Source organism: Schistocerca piceifrons, chromosome 2 (genome assembly GCF_021461385.2).
Source record: "Schistocerca piceifrons isolate TAMUIC-IGC-003096 chromosome 2, iqSchPice1.1, whole genome shotgun sequence".
Taxonomy (NCBI): domain Eukaryota; kingdom Metazoa; phylum Arthropoda; class Insecta; order Orthoptera; family Acrididae; genus Schistocerca; species Schistocerca piceifrons.
Genome location: NC_060139.1, coordinates 643620967 through 643638214, shown reverse-complemented (window position 1 = coordinate 643638214; position 17248 = coordinate 643620967). Strand labels below are relative to the sequence as shown.

Sequence of the window (17248 nt, the reverse complement as noted above, 5' to 3'; positions counted from 1 at the left end):
TACCTGGTTTCATCCGAAAAAATGACGTTTTGCCATTCGTGCACCCAGGTTCGTCGTCGAGTACACAATCGCAGGCGCTCCTGTTTGTGATGCAGTGTCAAGGGTAACCGCAGCCATAGTCTGTGAGCTGATAGTCGATGCTGCTGCAAACGTCGTCGAACTGTTCGTGCAGATTATTGTTGTCTTGCAAACGTCCCTATCTGTTGGCTCAGGGATCGAGTCGAGGCTGCACGATCCGTTACAGCCATGCGGATAAGATGCCTGTCATCTCGACTGCTACTGATACGAGGCCGTTGGGATGGAGCACGGCGTTCCGTATTACCCTCCTGAAACCACCGATTCCATTTTTTGCTAACAGTCATTCGATCTCGACCAACGCGAGCAGCAATGTCGCGATACGATAAACCGCAATCGCGATAGGTTACAATGCGACCTTTATCAAAGTCGGAAACGTGATGGTACGCATTTCTCCTTCTTACACGAGGCATCACAACAACGTTTCACCAGGCAACGCCGGTCAACTGCTGTTTGTGTATGAGAAATCGGTTGTAAACTTTCCTCATGTCAGCACGTTGTAGGAGTCGCCACCGGCGCCAATCTTGTGTCAATGCTCTGAAAAGCTAATCATTTGCATATCACAGCATCTTCTTCCTGTCGGTTAAATTTCGCGTCTGTAGCACGTCATCTTCGTGGTGTAGCAATTTTAATGGCCAGTGTATTTGTCTACCATTAAGCATGTTGCAGTTGTTTCCGTTTTGTATTTCTTAGTTTATTTCTACTTTACTATGAGCTGTTTAAACAGTTTTGTGGCAGACGCAGCCTTGCAAAATTTCCTGTCGTTGCTTTAATTTGGGAACTAGCGTATTAGGTATGCATGTCTCGTACGAAGAGTTGACGGGAGGCAGTGACTGCAGGGGAGCCCCGGCTTGTGCACAGGCGCGGCGCCGGTGCTGGTGCGCACGTTCAGCGGCGCGACGGTGTCTGCGGGCGCGGCGTGGACCGCGCAGTGCGAGGCGGCGGGCTGGCCGGCGCCGGCCGTGCAGTGGCAGGTGGACGGCGCGCCGCTGCCCGCGGGGGACCCGCGCGTCTCGGCGCCGGCGCCCGCGCCCTCCGCCGCGCAGCCGCGGCCGTCGCTGCTGTCGGAGCTGCGCGTGGCGCGCGTGCGCCCCGACGACGCGGGGGAGTACGCGTGCGTGGCGGCCAACGCGGCCGGCTCGGCGCGCCACGCCGCGCACCTGCGCGTGCTCGGCCCGCCGCACGTGAAGCCCATGCGCGACCGCGTCGTCGCCGCCGGCAGCGATGCCGTCTTCGTCTGCCGCGTCGCCGGCTTCCCCATCAGCGAGATACGCTGGCTCAAGGACGGTTAGTGTGCCTAACGCACGCCTGTCGTCACACACGGCACTGGCATAGCCGTCTCTGGGTTGCAAGCGCTACCTTCACCCCTTCCCAAACCTCACCTCCTTTACAGTCGCTTCCACAGCCACCATAAACTGCAGGGACAAAAATCAGGGGATACCTCGTCGTCGAGTCGGATCTCCTTGTAGTGCAGCAGCTCGACGTGGCATGGACTTAACAAATCGCTGGAAGACCCCTGCAAAAATATTTAGCCATGCTGCCTCTATAGCCGTCCATAATTGCGAAAGTATTGCCGACGCAGGATTTTGCGCATGAGTTGATCTCTCAATTACATTCCGTATATATTCGATGAGTTCATGTCGGGCGATCTACATCTACATCTACATCCATACTCCGCAAGCCACCTGACGGTGTGTGGCGGAGGGTACCTTGAGTACCTCTATCGGTTCTCCCTTCTATTCCAGTCTCGTATTGTTCGTGGAAAGAAGGATTGTCGGTATGCTTCTGTGTGGGCTCTAATCTCTTTTATTTTATCCTCATGGTCTCTTCGCGAGATATACGTAGGAGGGAGCAATATACTGCTTGATTCCTCGGTGAAGGTATGTTCTCGAACCATCAACCAAAGCCCGTACCGAGCTACTGAGCGTCTTTCCTGCAGAGTCTTCCACTGGAGTTTATCTATCAACTTCGTAACGCTTTCGCGATTACTAAATGATCCTGTAACGAAGCGCGCTGCTCTTCGTTGGATCTTCTCTATCTCTTCTACCAACCCTATCTGGTACGTATCCCACACCAGTGAGCAATATTCAAGCAGTGGGCTAACAAGTGTACTGTAACCTACTTCCTTTGTTTTCGGATTGCATTTCCTTAGGATTCTTCCAATGAATCTCAGTCTGGCATCTGCTTTACCGACGATCAACTTTATATGATCATTCCATTTTAAATCACTCCTAATGCGTACTCCCAAATAATTTATGGAATTAACTGCTTCCAGTTGCTGACCTGCTATTTTGTAGCTAAATGATAAGGGATCTATCTTTCTATGTATTCGCAGCACATTACACTTGTCTACATTGAGATTCAATTGGATGGTCAAATCATTTGCTCGAACTGTCCAGAATGTTCTTCAACCAATCCAAACAGCTGTGGCCCGATGACTTGGCGCATTGTCGCCATGAAAATTCTTTCATTATTTCCTAACATAAACTCCATTAATGGCTACGAATGGTTTCCAAGTAGCCGAACATAGGTTCAGTTGGACCATACTAGCTAGTCCATTCCACGTAAACACAGCCCACACCATTATGGAGCCACCACCAGGTTTCACAGTGCCTTGTTGACAATCTGGGTCCATGGCATCGTGGGATCTGCGCTACACTGGAACCCTACCATCAGCTGTTACGAACTGAAACAGGGACTCATGTGACCGGCTGACGGTTTTCCAGTCGTCTACGGTTAAACCGATATAGTCACTAGTTCAGGATAGGCTATGCAGCTGACTTCGTGCTGTTAGGAAAAGCGCTAGCGTCGGTCGTCTGCTACCATAGCCCAATAATGCCAGTTTCGCTGCACTGTCCTAGCGGATACGTTCATAGTACGTCCCACATTGATTTCAGTAATTATTTCACCCAGTATTGTCTGTTAGTGCTGACAACTCCACGTAAACGCTGCTTCTCTCGGTCGTTAAATGAAGACTGCCGGCCAATGCGTTTTCAGTGGTGAGACGTAATGCCTGAAATTTTGTATTCTCCACGTACTCTTGATACTGCAGCTCCCAGTTTATTTAGTTTCCTAACGACTTCCTAAATTGAATGTCCCATGTGTCTATCTCCAACTACCATTCCGCATTGAAAGTCTGTTGATTCTCGTCGTGCTGCCGTGAACGCGTCGGAAACCTTTCCACATGACTCACTTGAGTACAAATGACAACTCCGTCAACACTTTGCCCTTTTATACCTCGTGTACGCGATGCTACCGCCATCTGTATCTGTGCATACTGCAAGTCACGCAATCTCACTCCCCACAGTGGCACGGTAACTGCAGGAGGGTACTGCTACGGTCGCGGGTTCGAATCCTGCCTCGGGCATGGATGTGTGTGATGTCCTTAGGTTAGTTAGGTTTAAGTAGTTCTAAGTTCTAGGGGACTGATGACCGCAGATGTTAAGTCTCATAGTGCTCAGAGCCATTTGAACCATTTTTTTTGCAGGAGGGTGGCCTCTTGTTTCGACGACTAATGCGTTGTGTTCCAGTGACACACAACTATCGGCGCCACCATTTGCCATGGTGTCAGGAGCATTGGGCCTGGACCAACGACGAGTGGGGTCGCGTGATCTTCTCGGATAAGAAGAGATTTAGTCTGAGCAGTGATTCTCGACGTGACTTTTGTCACCTCACTGTATGTGCACACAGGTCGTAATCTGTAAAACGATTACCATGGCCAAGACAGTATGAAAAATGAAACAAATATTCATTAAAATGATGCCTGTGTATGCACTGATGCACAAAACTTAAGGACGAAAGCGACTTTCGCATGATGTGTCACTGCCAAGTAAAACAGCTTGATGAAACATAGACTGTACATATAAAAAGAGGTTCTACATTACAATATACTAGGTAACTGAAAGAAATACGCAATGAGACGAACAGAAATGACATTTTTGTTCAAATTTCATAATGTTCATAATGGTCCCTTGGACATGAATAACGACGGGACATGGTTCTTAATAGTGTGTGTGATCTGTAACGTGCTCCCACACTCTCCACAAGGTTGGTAAGGAGTTTTTGTGGTAGGGCTTTCCATTCCTCCACCAGCGCGGATGACAACTACTGGATGGTCGCTGGTGCATGCGCACGTAGTGCAATAACCTCCCCAGTGCGTCCCACACGTCATCGGTGGCATTTAGGTCTACAGAACGGGCAGGCCAGTCCATCTCCTCCAAGAGCTCCTCCACCTCCGTACTTCGTTTCCATCGATGACAATGAGCGACCGCATCGAAGTCAGGACCTAATGCTCCACTGAAAAGATGCACATCAGGAAGCAGCAGAGTGTCACAATAACGTTGACAGGTGAGTGTACTGAAGATTTGGAGGTCAGCGCGTCCATGCAGAATTAGGCCTCCCCACTCCTTAACATCCGGGCCACCAAAACCATCACGTCCGACAAAGTTCCTGGATGCATTACGTGTACCCACCCGTCGCTTCATTATGGTACGTCGAGAATCACTGTTCAGACTAAATCTCTTCTTATCCGAGAAGAGCACACGATCCCACTCGCCGTTGGCCCAGCCCCAATGCTCCTGACACCATGGCAAATGGTGGCGCCGATAGGTGTTTGTCACTGGAACACAACGCATTAGTCGCCGAACCAAGAGGCCACCCTCCTGCAGTTACCGTGCCACTGTGGGGAGTAAGATTGCGTGACTTGCAGTCCTCTTAAGTGTGGTTGCAACTTCACTCGCTGTTTCACTTGCGTTCCTTCTTGTCTGTTGTCAAATATAGCAGTCATCTGCTGCTGCAGTTGATCGTTGTCGACAACTGCTGTCCTTCAGGCAGCAGTGCATGTACTTCGGAGCGTTCCCTATGCACATAAAACCGTGCTATGAGCAGTACTGAACTCCTGGGCTACACTCGTCCCTCTTTGTCCTTCTTCCAATTTCCTGGTGATTCTTCCCCGTGTGAAGTCATCCAAATTTTGTCTATGGACCATGTTGTAACTAAGAACACCTTTACTCCTTCCTCTAGCTGCCTCGTATTGCAGGGCCAACTCCATTTGGCGCTGTACTCACGCTGACTTAACGACACGTGACTGGGAGACAGCCTGAACGGAACGACGACGTTTGTTAATACAAGCCTAACTTTCGCGGCTTTTACTTTACTCCCGATAATCAGAATTGTAGAGACACTTTAATGTTATCTTTTCGGGACGGGCAGGGGGACGGTGGTGGTAAGTTCCTATGGGACCAGACTGCTGAAGTCATCGGTCCCTAGACTTACACACTACTGAGTCTAACTTAAACTAACTTATACTAAGGATAACACACACACCCATGCCCGAGGGAGGACTCGAATCTCCGACGGGTGGTGGCGCGCGAACCGTGACAAGACGCCCTAGACCGCACGGCTGCCCCGCGCGGCCCCTGTGAGAAGGAGGCAGGGCTTGTTCCCCACGCACTGCTCCTCAAACCTCGAGCAGTCTAAGTTCTAGTTTGTTTACACTTGCGGCCTTTCGCCAAATTATTGTGTTTGCGTCCGCCTGCTTAGCAGGTAATGTGCTCGCCTCCCATGCAAGCGGGCCCGGGTTGGAGATTTTCTCCGCTCGTGGACTGCGTGTTTCATCCTTATCACCGGCGCGCAAGTCGCCCAGTGTGGCGTCAAATGAAATAAGACGTGCACTTGCCGGCCGAACTTCCCCGAATAGGGGCCTCCCGGACAACGATGCCATACGCTCATTTCCATTGATTGTGTTTGCACTAGATCGCAAAGCACTAAGGAAATGTAGAGAACAACATAAAGAATCGACCAGGTATCCCATTTCAGCTCAGTAACAGCAGTAATTGACAATCACGAAAATAGCTACGTTGACCCAAAAGAGCAACTATTCAAGTAGTCAATGTAGCACATTTACATTCGATGGCCACTGACTCCACATATTTTTGACTAGGACATAATTGTGTCACCAATGAAAAAGAGAGTACTGATCCTTAGATCCTGATGAATGTTTTAAAGGTATGCTATAAACGAAAGAACTGTTACTCTTCTCACAAACTTTCTCTTTTGAGAAGCCTCTTTGTCGCACTAAAACGGGCCAACAACAGTGCCTTTCCCAGTTGCGCAGGGAATATCATGAGCAATAACAAAAAGCAAATAAGCTATCTTCTGAAGCAGTCTAGCTAGCACCGCAAACTGCTGTGACCCAGGCTAACAGCTCAAAGCATCTTATCATTTCTCATTTAGAAATAATTGTATCCAACTACAGAGCCCAAAGCCTATAATCAGATAGTTATCAGTGCCTTAAAGGAAGAAAGAAACGTAAATTTCGCAAGACACAGGTGAAGATAACTCCCCACTCCCCTCACCGGCCACTACACAAAAAATTGCACAAATTCTCGGCGAGATACCATTTATGATTTTTGCGATACGAGAAGGAAGCCAATAGTAGGTTCTAGGTGCCACAGCCTCGCATAAGACGTCAAGCAACAGTATAAAGGTACAGACAGTTGAATCACAATAAAAACTTGTGGACTGTGTGCCCTACACGGCCACAGAGCTTTTGAAGTGAAATCAACTATCTGGAACGGAAGCAATTAAAATCGCATTACGTGAACTGTTGTTACTGTAATACCCCTTTGTACAAGTAACTTAATTCCTAATTTAAACACAGTTTTAATTAATTTGTGTCAGTTCCAAACGCACGATTCAGTACGGTACTGTGCTTTGAAATATAGGTTTGTATTTGTTGTGATGTGGTTATTCATGTTTGGTAACAGACAGTGCTGTAACAACGTACTGATTTTTCGTTATATATGGTGGTTATAATTAAACTTTCGCTAGTTGAGAGGGTCCACATGAAAAACGAGTGATCATAGAACAATGAAATTTCGTGAAAACATGCGGAAAAGAAATAACGAATAAAGCATTGAAAGAAACACATTTTGATTTCGACATTAGAGGAGTAGCGGTTCTTAACCTCGTACCATGTTTCCCTTCCTGGTCACAAACGTTGCTCGATGTGACGACCATCTACATCCACAACAGCCTGGAACCGCACTAGAGACACCATTTTACAATTGTTCGTAGCACTTTTCGAAGGATAGAACCATCGAATGTTGATGTATCGTGACACAGCTCGTGCACTGCTTGAAGACTACACATTCAAATGGTTCAAATGGCTCTGAGCACTATGGGACTCAACTGCTGTGGTCATAAGTCCCCTAGAACTTACAACTGCGGTTCCAGACTAACTAACCTAAGGACATCACTCACATCCATGCTCGAGGCAGGATTCGAACCTGCGACCGTAGCGGCTGTGCGGTTCCAGACTGTAGCGCCTCTAACCGCTCGGCCACTTCGGCCGGCAAGGCTACACATTGCGTCCAGCATTCTCAGTCACGGCAACAGTAACTTCTCCAACAACTATTTGTGGCGCAATTGGCCGTCGGCCTCTTCCAGGAGCAATTCCCAAATCGCTAGTTAATTCGAGCTTCCGAATCATGTTTCGCAACCCCTGTGTGGAAAGAGGACCTCTCCGTATTACTTTACTGTGTGTATACTAGAGAAGAGTGGCAGGACTGTTTCTGTTACTTTGATAAAATAGGTTTACGAGTAAAGCCCTGCTCACCTTGTCCAGACCCGTGTTGACTGTCTGCATCTTAATCCGCACTGATGCCTGTGTTTCAACACTACGTACCGTACCAGCACCGGTGTCTAACGGCAAGTCATGCCACTGACATTACTAACTACACAAATCCTGCAACACAGTCTGAACATCACTCTTATAAAATTTGGTACCCACACGCAAATAGTTTCCCTACACTGGCTTAAGTAGCGAAACCTTAATTAAAAACCATCCTGTAGTTAGGCGCACGTCTATACACATCAAAAAAGTGAAACATTCATTTCCTTTTGAAGGAAAAGCAACTTCCGTCACTGCAACAGCACCCAAATCTTATTTTCTTTAATAGTAATTAGTTTTTGGTAACGGTCCCGACATAAGGATTACTTTTCTTAGCGCTCTTCTGACACGAGTTATTTACGCAAGAATGGAGCGATTGGTATAAGCCGGCCTGGGGAAGGTAAATTTGGGATCCGCAGAAATGTGGGAACACACAATGTTATATGACTTATCTCAGAAGATACAGTGAAAAAAGTATTATAGCATTTGTAGATCTTTGAAAATGTTGGCGGGAACACACTCTTTTAAATTCTGATTATCGGGAGTAAAGTAAAAGCCGCGAAAGGCTACCTACCACTTTTACGGAAACGAAAACAGCAGAAATTTTTTTGTTCCACTCTGTTCTCTTAGTGTTTCTATACACTGAAATTGATTTTTTTGTATGGTTAAATGAATGCTGTACATCAAGGTATATCAGTTTCTCCTTGTATCTGCATCACCCGTTTCTACAGGCATCCCTAGTCACCTTTAGCTTCGCTGGATGCCATCTAATTTTATCCTTTCAGAACCTCTGGCTACAACTGTGTACCTTAAGTTTTACTGTGTCATAGCTGCAAGATGATTATTTTTTCTCAATGGAAACCTGAGGTACACATTTGTGAAAGTTCAAGCTTTTCATCATGCACAAGTGCTGCCAACTGTTGGGCAACACTATGAAATTATTAGCATTATACGACTGCAGTCTTTCTCGGCGTATTCCACTGATGAATTCTTCTCGAGAAGAATTCACCAGATAAATATCAGCAAGTCAGTGTATCAGTGCGCAGCAACTCATAACCGCCAAAATACAAGGGTGTGGTTGGTTCGCTGGATTCCACTGTATAATTGAATATTTTTGTTGTTATTTTCCATGCTAATTATTAAATCATCATTTTACTTTTTAATACAAAAGAACATTCCTCGTAATTAGTTAATATAATCTATAAAAGGAAGTCAAGTGTACAAAATATGTTTGGAAAATGGGTACGTATTTTTGTATAAATCTTGCAGCTAAAATCCTTAAGAAATCACCTAAGACCATTGCCACATAAAGAAAGATTCTTCTTCTTTCAGAAAAAATTCGGGTCTGAAGGGTTAATAAATCAATTTTTCTAACTAAACTGCTTTCATTCCTTTCACAAAGGAGCTGTTCTTAGGGGATGCCATAAAGCAGACACTAACAACTGCACTGTGATAATTATTTATTTCTCTGTGATCATTTATCGGTCTTAGTCCATTTTCACCACAACGGTTAACACAGAACAAATGCATCAAGTGTTACAGAAATATAGGAAGCATCTAAGATCATCATAAAAAATACTTCATCAGTACATCTATTGACATAAAATAGTGCACGCTTACTAGTCTCGTTTTATACATGTCGTGTAACTAAAGCTCCACATCATATGGAAAGAGAACCGCAAAATCTCCGAATCAACAAATTACAAATGTCATGTCGCATACTACACAGTTTCCATAGCATTCATTTAATTTCATTTATAATAACAATTATTGGAACCATTTGTAAAGAACTTTGTTCCACAAGTGTGGGGCATTTCGGATCATAGTTAATGTGTGTGCCATGCTCGTTCTAGTGACCAGACCATAAACGTAACATCAATAGTCAGAATGGCACAGCAAAAAACCGACATCTGCGGAGACGTTAGTTATGTAAAGAGTACCTACACTGTCTGCTCTAGGTATAGACCGTCTGTGAGATTCAACCAGAACAGTGTTTATCTGACTGGTAGCTGTTATAGCTACAGCGAGAAACGGCCGGCTTATCACGGATTTGCATACGTGATGTGGTTCACAACCTGTAATAGCACAGTTTCATATACGTTATATAACAGCCAACGTCTGATGAAAGACATACGTTCACATGGTATGTTTAGGCAGATTTTAAAATGATTTCAGAAACTTTCGAGAGATGAGCTCCAGATAGAATCTTAGAAGAAAAAGCATCCTTGGAACTTACTGTATTATGCTGTTTGTATTGTGTGCTGAGATGTTTTCAGATTTGTAATATCTGCATGGACGTCTGCAGCGTAAAATCTGCAAACGTCAATACTTTTCACGAAGGATGTTCGATATTCTTCACATAAACTTTTGTTGGCAGTTAGTTCTTCATGTGTCCTAAAATGTAAGTAGAACTGACGTCGTCAAAAGACTATAAACTAAAATGAACATTGTACGAACTGGCTCAAATGAAAAGCACCTTTCTTCCCTTGTTTTATTCTCTCTGTGTCTGATATGTCACAAAGCACACTTTCCATTTGAAAATTACGAGTTGCATCCAACATGGCGGCTTCCAAAATAGCCCCCATGTTGACAGTATAGCCTCACAGTATTTCCCCTATCCCATCTCACACTACTTAACTTTTAACTGCTGTCCATCCAAATACTTTTGTTTTAGCAGAAAGTTGGTTACAACTGTAGGCCACCTTGTACAATGTGAAAACCAAGAGTGCGCTTTATGAAGATAATGTAGGAACTTGTCGAGGGCAGTCCCTAACATGTTGTTGTTGTTGTTGTTGTTGTGGTCTTCAGTCCTGAGACTGGTTTGATGCGGCTCTCCATGCTACTCTATCCTGTGCAAGCTTCTTCATCTCCCAGTACTTACTGCAACCTCCATCCTTCTGAATCTGTTTAGTGTATTCATCTCTTGGTCTCCCTCTACGATTTTTACCCTCCACACTGCCTCCAATACTAAATTGGTGATCCCTTGATGCCTCAGAATATGACCTACCAACCGGTCCCTTCTTCTTGTCAAGTTGTGCCACGAACTCCTCTTCTCCCCAATTCTATTCAATACCTCCTCATTAGTTATGTGATCTACCCATCTAATCTTCAGCATTCTTCTGTAGCATCACATTTCAAAAGCTTCTATTCTCTTCTTGTCCAAACTATTTATCTTCCATGTTTCACTTCCATACATGGCTACACTTCATACAAATACTTTCAGAAACGACTTCCTGACACTTAAATCTATACTCGATGTTAACAAATTTCTCTTGTTCAGAAACGCTTTCCTTGTCATTGCCAGTCTACATTTTATATCCTCTCTACTTCGACCATCATCAGTTATTTTGCTCCCCAAATAGCAAAACTCATTTACTACTTTAAGCGTCTCATTTCCTAATCTAATTCCCGCAGCATCACCCGACTTAATTCGACTACATTCCATTATCCTCGTTTTGATTATGTTGATGTTCATTTTAAGTCCTCCTTTCAAGACACTTTCCATTCCGTTCAGCTGCTCTTCCAGGTCCTTTGGTGTCTCTGGCAGAATTACAATGACATCGGCGAACCTCAAAGTTTTTATTTCTTCTCTACGGGTTTTAATTCCTACTCCGAATTTTTCTTTTGTTTCCTTTAGTGCTTGGTCAATATACAGATTGGATAACATCGGGGATAGGCTACAACCCTGTCTCGCTCCCCTCCCAACCACCGGTTCCCTTTCATGTCCCTCTACTCTTATAACTGCCATCTGGTTTCTGTACAAATTGTAAATAGCCTTTCGCTCCATCTATTTTACCCCTGCCACCTTCAGAATTTGAAAGAGAGTATTCCAGTCAACATTGTCAAAAGCTTTCTCTAAGTCTACAAATGCTAGAAACGTAGGTCTGCCTTTCCTTCATCTGTTTTCTATTTTCTATTTCCCTAATATATGAAATGCATATTACCAAATAAATCAAGAAATAAAGAAAGCATGTTAGAGTGCTGGAAAACTGCAATAAAATGTCCTATATACAAGAAAGAGTAGAAGTTATGAATCTAGAACTATACAGAAATAACATTACTGAGAGCAGTCTACAAGATATTCACAGGAGCGTCGAAACAAAGTATAAAAATAATTACGCTGAAAATATCCTCAGAGGATTCCCATGTGCCTGGACGTGAGTTACTCAATAACAAAATAATAGGCATAAATCTCTCTCAATTAAGTGCACTGTATGTAGCAGATACTTGCCATAAAATGGGGTCGAATATAAGAGACTGAAGTAGACCACGAGGCAAACAAGCAAATAAATAAATTTAAGGAAATAAATAAAACATAAACCACTATGGTTAGAAGGGACTGAAACCCAGTTCCTGTCGAATTCAAGTCCAGTGTCGTAACTACTCACTTGAAAGTGGCCAAACAAATCTACCATCTGATTACGCATGTTCAATTTCTGCAACTAACGCCGCTATCTGCTTGCGGAAACAGGCTGCTAAGTATGATATTTGAAGTATTACGTCTGTTGTTCTGCCACGTATCTTCTGTAACTGTCACGCCAGTATTTAACAATACGGATCACTCTCTGGATGCACATCAGCTAGTCGTCTGCTATAATGACGCGTGAAACAAAGTTGCTTCTTCCGCCGTCATCTTGAGCGTATTTACTCTCAACAAATACTTCATAATGGCAGTCGTCGATGTACTTAATCCAATCAATTATTTATAAAATTGTCCCATCATGGTGGCATCAATGTGAGGCAGGTAGGCCATATGCTCCACAAGTGAACGGACTGTCTCCTTGCTGTTCAGTGCACATTCTAAAGCAACTCAAAAATATTGTTGTTGTTGTTGTTGTTGTTGTGGTCTTCAGTCCTGAGACTGGTTTGATACAGCTCTCCATGCTACTCTATCCTGTGCAAGCTTTTTCATCTCCCAGTACCTACTGCAACCTACATCCTTCTGAATCTGCTTAGTGTATTCATCTCTTGGTCTCCCTCTACGATTTTTACCCTCCATGCTGCCCTCCAATACTAAATTGGTGATCCCTTGATGCCTCAGAACATGTCCTACCAACCGATCCCTTCTTCTGGTCAAGTTGTGCCACAAACTTCTCTTCTCCCCAATCCTATTCAATACTTCCTCATTAGTTATGTGATCAACCCATCTAATCTTCAGCATTCTTCTGTAGCACCACATTTCGAAAACTTCTATTCTCTTCTTGTCCAAACTATTTATCGTCCATGTTTCACTTCCATACATGGCTACACTCCATACGAATACTTTCAGAAATGACTTCCTGACACTTAAATCAACACTGGATGTTAACAAATTTTTCTTCTTCAGAAACGCTTTCCTTTCCATTGCCAGCTTACATTTTATACCCTCTCTACTTCGACCATCATCAGTTATTTTGCTCCCCAAATAGCAAAACTCCTTTACTACTTTAAGTGTCTCATTTCCTAATCTAATTCCCTCAGCATCACCCGACTTAACTAGACTACATTCCATTATCCTTGTTTTGCTTTTGTTGATGTTCATCTTATATCCTCCTTTCAAGACACTGTCCATTCCATTCAACTGCTCTTCCAAGTCCTTTGCTGTCTCTGACAGAATTACAATGTCATCGGCGAACCTCAAAGTTTTTATTTCTTCTCCATGAATTTTAATACCTACTCCGAATTTTTCTTTTGTTTCCTTTACTGCTTGCTCAATATACAGATTGAACAACATCGGGGAGAGGCTACAACCCTGTCTTACTCCCTTCCCAACCACTGCTTCCCTTTCATGTCCCTCGACTCTTATAACAGCCATCTGGTTTCTGTACAAATTGTAAATAGCCTTTCGCTCCCTGTATTTCACCCCTGCCACCTTTAGAATTTGAAAGAGAGTAGTCCAGTCAACATTGTCAAAAGCTTTCTCTAAGTCTACAAATGCTAGAAACGTAAGTTTGCCTTTCCTTTTTACAAAATACAAATTCTGAAACATCGTACAAGATGGTATCGTTACCAATGTCCATGAATACAGGAAACGTCACGATACTATCTCCTAAAGGTCATTGTAAATGGCTTGTAAGGTATACTGGCTTTAATTACTGCAACATCTACACAGGTGGAAAAATCAATCGCAACACCAAGGAGTTGTAGAACCTCAAAGAAAGCTGGTAGGCGTGTTTCTACATCTGAAAGATGATTGTTCAAATAACGCTCCAGTAGCATAAGAGTGGCGTTAGTAGCGCCGCTATGAGGATGCAAATCAGGTTTGCTTTAAATACACGCTGTAACGGTCGTTACGGTACTTACCTTAGAAACTGGGCACAGTGAACTGATGTTAGTCACGAATGCCCTTAAGGCGTCAAAGACGCCATTATCAACACCTCACTGAGTTTGAATGGGGTCGTGCAATAAGGCTACGAGAAGCTGGATGTTCTTTCTGGATATTGCAGGAAGACTTGACAGGAATGTAGCCACTGTACATGATTGTTCGCAGAGGTGGTCACGAGAATGTACGGTCGCAAGAAGACCGGGTTTCGGACGGCCGTGTAGCAGTACCGAGAGAGAAGACCACTGTCTTCGGCGAATGGCTCTGGCGCATGGTACTGCGTCTGCAGCAGTAATTTGAGCGGCAATTGGGACCACAGTGACACAATAAACTGTTACAGATCTGACTTTTCAGGCTTTCTCGACCGATCTGTTCCAAATACACCTCTCATTGTTGCCGCCGCGGCAGTGACAGCAGTCATTACCACCACCTGAAGATGTTGAACACCTGCATCGATAAAATAGTGTGCGATTTACGCAATACTAGCCGGCGGCAAACCCGAGGAGTGAATTTGTTACAAATCTGTTACTTCAGTGACGGCTCCGAGGCAGTTGTCCTGTAGCATGCATTACACTGATCCCAAACCACCGCCATTTGCGACTTCAGTGGTATCAAGCGAGAGCTCATTGGATGCTATGGTAGAGTCTGTTGTGTTTTCTGATGAAAGCTGCTACTGCCTCGGTGCCAGAGATGGCCGTGTGCTGGTTAGAAGGAGGCCGGATGAGGTCCTGCAACCAACCTGTCTGCATGCTAGTTACGCTAGACTACACCCGGTGTCATCTGGAGTGCGATTTCAAGACAGCAGGAGCACTCTCGAGGTTATCTCAAGAACCCTAATGCGAATTTATACGTCAACCTGGTGAATCGATCTCTTGTGCTGACATTCATGAACAGCGTTCCAGGCATGGAAGGTGGGGGGGGGGGGGGGGGCGATTCGATAAAGAGGATCTTAAAAAAGGCTCACGTTTTTGTTCATTCTGAAAACAATTTTATTTATTTTTTAAAAATTTTATGCACATAATTTGCTTTCAGGAGGGCTTTATACAACTAGTAATGGGTCTGTAAAATTAAGCAAGAAAAGATTTTCTTAAATAAGTATTACCTATGTTCTCAATATGCTCAGTATTACATAATCAGAACTGCAGATTTTGAAATGTGGCACGATATATCTTTTGCTGTAAAGCAAATGTTGTATCCACACTTTTACAAAATGTTCAGAAAAGCTTCAAAATAGCGTTTTAGGAAGTCGAAATTTTAACAATCACCTGTAGGGGGCACAGTAGAGGAACCTCTTTTTTTTTTTTTTTTTTTTTTTTTTTTTTTTTTTTTTTTTTTTTTTTTTTTTTTTTAGCACATTATACATAAATGGCAACATGATCAGCATGTTGCCAAAAGAATTTAAAGTCGTCTAACACAGAGTATTGCTTCATTGCTAATGAAACGTAACTCAGCTTTCCAGCGCAAGATTCACTACCGCAGGGCAGAAGAATCTAACGATAGTTTGAATAACTTATAACATTAAAGAGATCAAATCTCTTTTGACAACAGCTGTCTTCCTTCTGTTATAATCTTTTACTTAATTTTCCGATTTATGTGAAACCAACACGTCAAAGAATCCCAAGTTCCTCAATTCGATCTCAAATTTTATTAAAGTGTCTTTCATTTCACTAAAATAATTGGGCAATTCCGTGCCAAGTGGTCTAATATCGAGAAATGATCCCACATGACCATCATGGATATTGATGAAATTTTGTATGAACATTCACACATCTTCTCAATGTACACTGGTAAAATTTCAGTTTCAGAAATTCAATACTTTTTCGGAGATACAGTCACTTGTTTAAGACCATAGCACAGCTTTCTATAGTGCTTCCTTGAATTTTCAGCAACTTTGAGATGAGATATTCTGTAAGTATTTGCATGAAAGAAATAAAACTTGGCCATCTTATACAACTTTTAGAGCTCTTTAAAGTAAAATATTAAGAAAAGGATTTCTGAGCAATTTTCATACAGATAATTTGAAGCAAAATTGGGCGAAAAAATAGCTGTTTAAAAAAAATGCGAAATTTAGTTTTTTAAATCTCCAAAAGTAATTGTGGGATGTACGTGAAACTTTGCACACCATAACTCACCAACACAAGGTCTTAGAATATAAAATTTCATTCTTCTATTGCTTTCCATTATTTCACAAATCTGGGATGAAGTTGACGATTTTTCAAAAAGTGCTAAAAGTGGGTATGTTTATTCAAATTTTTCAAAAAAGTGTTTTCTCCAAATTCTTCTGACCTATGGTCATTAGAAAGAGCATATTCTAAACTATCTAGAAAAGTGGATTTGGTTTTGCAATGCAAGCATATAAGGCCCTAAAAAGTAGCATCATCAAAGAGGCGCATTGGAAGTTTGAACACATTTTTTTTGGCACTCAAATTATACCTGAAACCTTTTATTATGCCTAATAAATGTTTATTAATGCCTTGAATAATTGAAATAAAAAGATCTGGTAAATAGACAATCGTAAGTGTTCATCTGCATAAAACTCTTCTCATTAGTAAAAGAGAGAGAGAGACTATTCATTGAATAGTAGCTTCATATTTTTTGTACTCCTCAAAATTGTAAATATTTTCAGGTGGAAAATGGAGACCTAATTTTTGGATTCAATTGTATAAAACATTTTTCCAAAAAAGAATCGGTTTGCTTGAATCATGCATCAAGTGATGTAAATTTATCAATCAATATTGCAGAGATTTTAATACCTAGGTGTTGTAACCTGTGAATTTTTGTCTTAAAGTTATTAGGGAAACGTGTGAAATTGGTTGGTTAAACATCTAAGAGTTTTAATTTTGTATTTAATCAAACTTAAATGTAGCCTACTACCTTGGTAAATACGTAACCACTAGTTTCACAGAGAAAATTCACAGGATTCACTGTTTATAGAAAATATAATGGCAACAATTACTTCAACAATCCGATTGTTTCATTATTGTGAGCCTTGTTTGAACAATCAGTATTTCAGTGGTGTGTCTGCAGCATAGTGAGTGGGTTCTCTTGACTGAGTGTGGCTTGTTAAGTGATTCGTAAGACCATCAAATGTTTTGATTGTGTCTTTTATAGCATATATCTCTTATTAGATTTTTTCATTGGTATTATACATTGTGTACAATTTCATTCAGTAGCAATTTGTCTGAAATTTAAGCAGATTA

At 42.7% G+C, this 17248-nt stretch overlaps 1 protein-coding gene across 1 annotated transcript in view; it reads left to right on the top strand.

The window, feature by feature from the left end:
• Positions 1-17248, top strand: part of LOC124775688 (Down syndrome cell adhesion molecule-like) — a 195830-nt gene that overhangs the window by 59590 nt on the left and 118992 nt on the right. Inside the window, exon 5 of the mRNA XM_047250517.1 lies at positions 937-1362. Coding sequence (XP_047106473.1) covers positions 937-1362 — 426 coding nt within the window. The remainder of the gene's footprint in view (positions 1-936; positions 1363-17248) is intronic.